Source organism: Triticum urartu, chromosome 7 (assembly GCF_003073215.2).
Source record: "Triticum urartu cultivar G1812 chromosome 7, Tu2.1, whole genome shotgun sequence".
Classification (NCBI taxonomy): Eukaryota; Viridiplantae; Streptophyta; class Magnoliopsida; order Poales; family Poaceae; genus Triticum; species Triticum urartu.
The window spans coordinates 28,638,778-28,645,040 of record NC_053028.1 but is presented as its reverse complement, the minus strand read 5'-3'; the positions used below and the strand labels follow the sequence as shown (position 1 = coordinate 28,645,040).

Sequence of the window (6,263 nt, the reverse complement as noted above, 5' to 3'; positions counted from 1 at the left end):
ATAAGTTAGAGGAAGGAGGGTACTAACTTTTAATCATATTTTCTGAAGATGTAGATATTGGCTATACTCTTTTAATCAATATAAGCGCAGTAGCGAACATTATGAAATGAATTAGTAGAGGAAAAAAAACTATACACAGTATACAATATAGAGAAAATCTAGCCTTGTAAATATCTATGTTTAAGAATGAGAGAATTCATCCGATTAACCAGTTAAGTTGCCAATTAATCGTACTCGTTGGGTCACCGAGTAGCCAAAAAACTGATATATCATGCAATTAATTGATTAAATGATCGATTAACTTGTCGATTAGCCTATTAATCCCCTACTCGTCAGTGAACCGAGCAGCTACCACTTAACGATTTCCTCAACAAGGATAAATATGCGGGTCACCCTGCAAGTTTCATTATAAGAAATACACTGAGTTATCCACTGGTAGTTCCATGAAAATGGACATGCAAATAGACGACCACCAGGGGAGCAGGTCTCCATGGCTACCGGCGGTTTATCAGTTGCTTACAGCCATGCCGGAAAGTACGGTCCCAGCATACTCTACCAAGCTGTCGACGTCCTGGAACACCGCCTTGGCAGCGTCCAGCTCCGTGAAGCGCTCCATCCATGCCGCCAGCAGCGGGGCCTTGCTGGCGCCGAAGAAGTTGTGACCGGAGATCTTCTCGGTGGCGTACACCCACGGGACCATGCCCCCGAGCAGGACGTCGAGGTAGCCGACGTCATCACCGCCCAAGAACCCCTTGCCCTTCGAGCACTCCCTCACTCCTTCCTCCAGCGCATCCACCGCTGCGATGGTCTGCCTCATCCACTCCGCCCTCTCCTCGACCTCGTCTGTCTTTGCCCTCAAGAGCATCCCCCACGGCGGCAGCACCTTGTCGTCGACGTAGGCGGCCCAGAAGTGGGCCACCGCACGCTCGTGGGGGTCGGCAGGGAGGAGGGCAGGGCCGATAGAGGCGAAGGTCTCGTCGACGTACTGGACGATGACCTGGGACTCACAGATGGGTTTGCCGCCATGGATGAGCACGGGAACCATCGTGTGGACGGGGTTGGAGCGGAGGAGCAGCTCGCTCTTGTTGGTGAGGTCCTCCTCCATGTACTTGTAGCTCACGCCCTTGAGGTGGAGCGCTAGCTTCACCCTGGCCACGTACGGGCTAGCCCACGCCCCCAACAGCTTCACTTCCTCTCCCTTCCCCCCAGCCATTTCAGGGAGAGGTCGATCGATAGTGTGTTAATTAGTTGGTGGGTGATAGATGAAATATAGCTGGTGCGGTACACTATATGTTTAGAGAGTAGAGAATAGCAACGACCAACACCTGCTCGTGCAAGAAGCATTTGTTTTGGCACACATACGATATGATTAATTAACTGTACCTACTGTGGTAGCTAGAAATTACTCCTAGTGTCAAAACCGCTCTTATATTACGGAACGGAGGAAGTATATATAGAGGGAATCAACACGTCATCCATGATGCCCATGATTTATCTCCAGTGCCGTGAATATTAATTACTCGGATGGTCAGCACAACATTGGGAGATAAGTATTGTTCTATCGGTAGATAGTAACATCGGAAGGTTCAATGGATACCTCGGTCTCTCCAAGTAAAAATTTCTTACATGTATCTCCAAAAGAAACTTCCAAAGCTCTGTGACTGTACCTCAACTTGTTTCAAATGTCCGTAGCACCACTTGCTCCATTAATGAGATGTTAGTTATTGTAGTTAATTATTGAGGTCACTTTCATCCTCTACTATCCAAGGGAATTATCACTGAAGGAAACAAGGAGTTAAATGATGAGTCATCTACAAAGTTGATAAGTTCACAGAACTAAACAAGTATAAAAATGATAACCCCGGAACTATCTGTCAAAACAGACTCTTGTCCCCCTCTATATATAAAGCTACATGATCGAACAACACATTATATTAAGGAAATTCACATATAGGCTGATCAAAAAACAATATACCCAATACGATACAACGATACTCAAACTCATAGTTGACTCCGATTTAAAATAAACTGGCAGTGAATTTCTCTGGAAGTGTTTTTCGGTTGTTATACATATCTCCACATTCCTTCCTCTGTTCATACAGGAAATGATACAAGGTGCAAGTTAATTACTCTCTCCTTTCCGGTTTATTGAGCTTATCTCAAAATGTTAGTTTTTCCATTTTATAAGTCTCTATTTGGTTGTTTCCCATCATATTTTCAAATTTCAAGGTGCATTAAATCACTGCATGCAAGTATTAAGAGAAAATTGACAAATGCATGTACTTTATGCATGCATGCATTGCAATTAATGCATTGGTAAACATATTTTTTTAGGAAAACAATCGCATTAATTGAGTGCTTTTGCAAACTACCAAAATTATTCCATCACTCACCATCTACCTTGGTTGGTCAGATTTTTGAATTGAGCCCTATAAACCGAAAATGAGGTAGTGCTACCTCCATCATCTGCAGTGTAGTGCCAAAAACGCTCTTATATTATGGGACGGAGGGAGTACCTCCTAGCCAACCACGAATCTTCAGCTTCCCCATTGTTTACTCTTAGAACCAAACCTAAGAAATTCTCGAAAAACAAAAAATAATCGGCAGTTCACTGCCCAGCATCAGGGCCAACCCTAGGCCATGGCGAGGAGTGCGGCCCAAGTAGGGACCAATCGTATGCATGTACTATCACATAGGCAATTCCTATACGTGCGCTTTAAGCGCCCATTTCTTTGTTCCCACAAACAGGCGCAACCCCCATCTGTATGCTGACTCGGCTCGTTTAGCTTGTTCTTTTTTTCAGTTCAAATGAAAAAAACATGAGTGCACCGAGGTGATTCGAACCTGCGTCTTCTTGTCGAGAGTGAAGTGCGGTAACCACCTGGTAGACCACACATGCCATATTTACTTTCTCCACACACCGAAAAGAGATGAAATTCATCATCCACTCCTCCGGCATGACACGGCATAATCTCAACTTAATAAAGTTGTGATTAAGGGAGGGTGTTAAACACATGATATGTTGCACCCCGGCACACCAGGTAGTTAGGATAGATAGATAGAGATAGGTTGTTTTCCTTTTCCTTTCTCTCCAAGTTATATCCCTTCCTTGATTATCTCCCTCTCATATGTAATCTCAACAATGTATGCGCTATTGTTGGGAGGTGTGCCCCACACTATATAACACGAACCCGTCGACCTCAACAGGCTAAGATATTTCTAGCTATCGCACAATCTGCAGTACAGCAAGACGTTAAAAATATCTTTCTGGAACCGGCAGAGGGAAAACCCCAGGTTATTAGGTTATTATGGATCATGCTTTCAAAGTCTTTTTCTTGCTGATAGTATTTCATTGATTTCATAGACATATGCACTTCAAAACTGATGCCTGCCTTATGTTTCTTGACATACTAATAGGGAAAGTTGTAGCTGAGGTCGAGCGCACTGCACCCCTCTATCCCATCCGCTCAGCTTCTCCGAGATTCGTGCTTGGGACAACACCTTTTAGAGCCATATACACGGTACTTAGCACTAGTACACCAGTTTAACAGTCTAGGGAGGCAGTAGGGCGTAGCTGGTAGATTTCTAGGCAGTAGGCTACTGCGTGCACAGTGGTTGGTCATTTTGTTGTCTCACATGCACCGCTCCCCCAATAGGAAAAGAAGGAATAGTGCATCCTGCTGCAGCTGACCCGAGAGAGAAAAATAAAGAGCCAATTCTAGAGAGAAAAGTGTTGACAGAAGCTGTGTGGGGAATTCGGAGAAATAAGTTTTTTCTTGTAGGATTGAAAAACGACAACGTTGTGACTGTGAGAGAGAACTTCTGCGCAAGAAAAGACCGAGAGAGCTCTCTGCCTTTTTAAAGAGAGAGAGAGAGCGTTCATGTAAGAGAGCTCTTATTTTGTGAGATAAGAGGGATGCTTTTTTTCGCAGGTCAAGAACAAAGTCATCGATCTGGAAATGAGAGAAAGAGACTGTAGAAGAGAGAGCTGCTTGTGCATGTGCATGTGCATGCAGATTCCATTTGCATGTGACAAGCTTTTACGAGAGACGGGATGTGACGAGAGAGACATCGCTTTGGGTCACGGGTCTACAACTTGCCCACATAGACAGAACAGCCATGTCAGATATAGGCCTCTAATCTCCATGCCACGAGCTGTAGCAGACACACATCTCAACGCAATTGCATGGCTCAGATAGTGGGTACGATGCGCCTCACCTTAGAAAAACTGCACTCCATATAATAAGGAACAATTCAATACGAGAGTAATGTGTGCTTTTGCTAGACAAGGACAAGTTCGCTACAAATACATGTCCAAAGAAGCAATTCCATCATTGCTGTTAGATACTTAGATTCAGTGACTTCATTGATGTTCTGAGAAACATGGGAAAAGTTCAGTAGGCCAGCCAGCATGCATCCGGAGAAGGCTGACTGCATGTGTCGGAACCCGTGTTAACATTATTCAGTATACTGAGTTACAGACCAATTTTCCAAAATGAACATTTGGTACGTTCCATACACTACAGGCATTCTCTCAGTTGAGTCAGGGAACTCAATTGCATTTCTGCCTGGCTGTGGCTGATGTTGACTTAATGGTTCATGCAATGCTTGCATTATGGTCATATAGTTCTAGCGTAACGTACTATGGAATCCTTCATATGCAACTCTGAACTCTCGCATCATGCAGATGCCATTTAGCCCACATGAGTTGCAATATTAGTATCACACTTTTTGCGTTGTTGGTTTAACTAAATTTTACTGGGTGCACTGCCTATTTATAAATCTTTATACCATTTCCTCAACTTTTCCTCAGTGTGAAAATTAGCTGAAATTTTAGAGCAAACTGAAAATGATTATTTGCTCCAAAGTATACATGCGGTTAGCAAGTTAACAACGGAAAATTATGTGCAGCTGACCAACACAAGAAACACTTACTCTTCATGAGCTACACGACATTCAGCATTATCACGCTTATTGTGCAGCTATAATCGGCATTATTTTAATATTGCTCACTTCATCTCTTTATATATTCCATTGTTTTAAATATCCCGCTATAGCTCCGCTATAGCATGCTATAACGTTTAGAATAGGTCGTGCGCTAAGGCTCTTCACTCCAAACACATGAACAAACATTTTAAATAGCGCGCTATAGCACCGCTATAGCACGCTATAGCGTTTAGAAGAGGTCCGATGCTAAGAGGCTTAGCGCGTTATTTAAAACATTGATATATTCTAAGGCACATGCACCTTTTCTGCTGGGTTCCTTCGGTTTCGTCATACACTACTACTTAATTTTGATGTGTTTTTTACTTTTTTGCTGATGAGTTGAGATTTTAGAAGGAACTGAAAGGGAATGTGGACAAACCTCGCTCGCGAACTTGGCTCGTTCCCACTGAGAAACACTGAAATTTTGACAGGAAATTGAGCTGCTGTAGATCGAAGATCCGTACAAGACTGGAAGCCCGGCAAAATGGACGTGATTTTATCCCATGAAGAGCTCAGTTTGTTTATTTCAAGTGGGGAATGCTCCAAGTGATTTACTGTTTTGTTGTTCCAAGTAATTAAAGAGTTTGATAACATGATACTTTTTCCTTCCTCGACATTATGTTGAAAAATATAATCCATCCGCACAATGTTTATACTATCAATTTGCCACCATCAGTGAGAGCAAGTTTATATCGTTGAGTTCTGTCCATCCGTGAGTTGATATCATGACGGAAGGTGACATGCTGCGGTTCCACACCAACGGCGCGGTCGCTGATAAACTGTCAGAGGCATAGAGCTGAAGGAGGTTGCCGCGGGAGCTGAATTCCGACTTCCGAGTTGGCGGCCACCCACGACATTGCCTGTGAACCTGTCCCTAACCAAGGTCAACAGTTTCGGCTTGCATGGCAAGACTTGATTGTTTCTGCAATGGCAGTGAGGCCGTAACGCTGGCCCGCTAGTACGATTCCAACACTTGTAAATATATCTAAAACATTATTTTTTTCACCTCAAAGTGCAAATTTTCTCTGAGATTGCTTTGAAAGAAAAATCATTTTCTTCTTCTGATTCAACAAACTCTGGAAAACAATATTGAGTTAGTCTCAGCTGAGAAGCTTTGCAGTTGAGGAAGAAACTGTGATTTCCAGACAGGCAAAGGACGAAGGTACAATTTGATAAGAAAATGATGTGTTTTTTTTAGCCGAACGCATACCATTCAGATAAAATGAATTAAATATATATATTTCAGTCACTTTGGGCTTAATGCTCGCAGCTCTACA

At 43.2% G+C, this 6,263-nt stretch overlaps 1 protein-coding gene across 1 annotated transcript; it reads right to left on the bottom strand.

The window, feature by feature from the left end:
* Positions 1-246: 246 nt before the first annotated feature.
* On the bottom strand, positions 247-1,258 carry LOC125522751 (probable glutathione S-transferase GSTU6). The gene has a single exon (XM_048687783.1). It carries the CDS (start codon positions 1,211-1,213, stop codon positions 509-511), a length of 705 nt encoding a protein of 234 aa, XP_048543740.1. The 5' UTR covers positions 1,214-1,258; the 3' UTR covers positions 247-508.
* Positions 1,259-6,263: the final 5,005 nt, after the last annotated feature.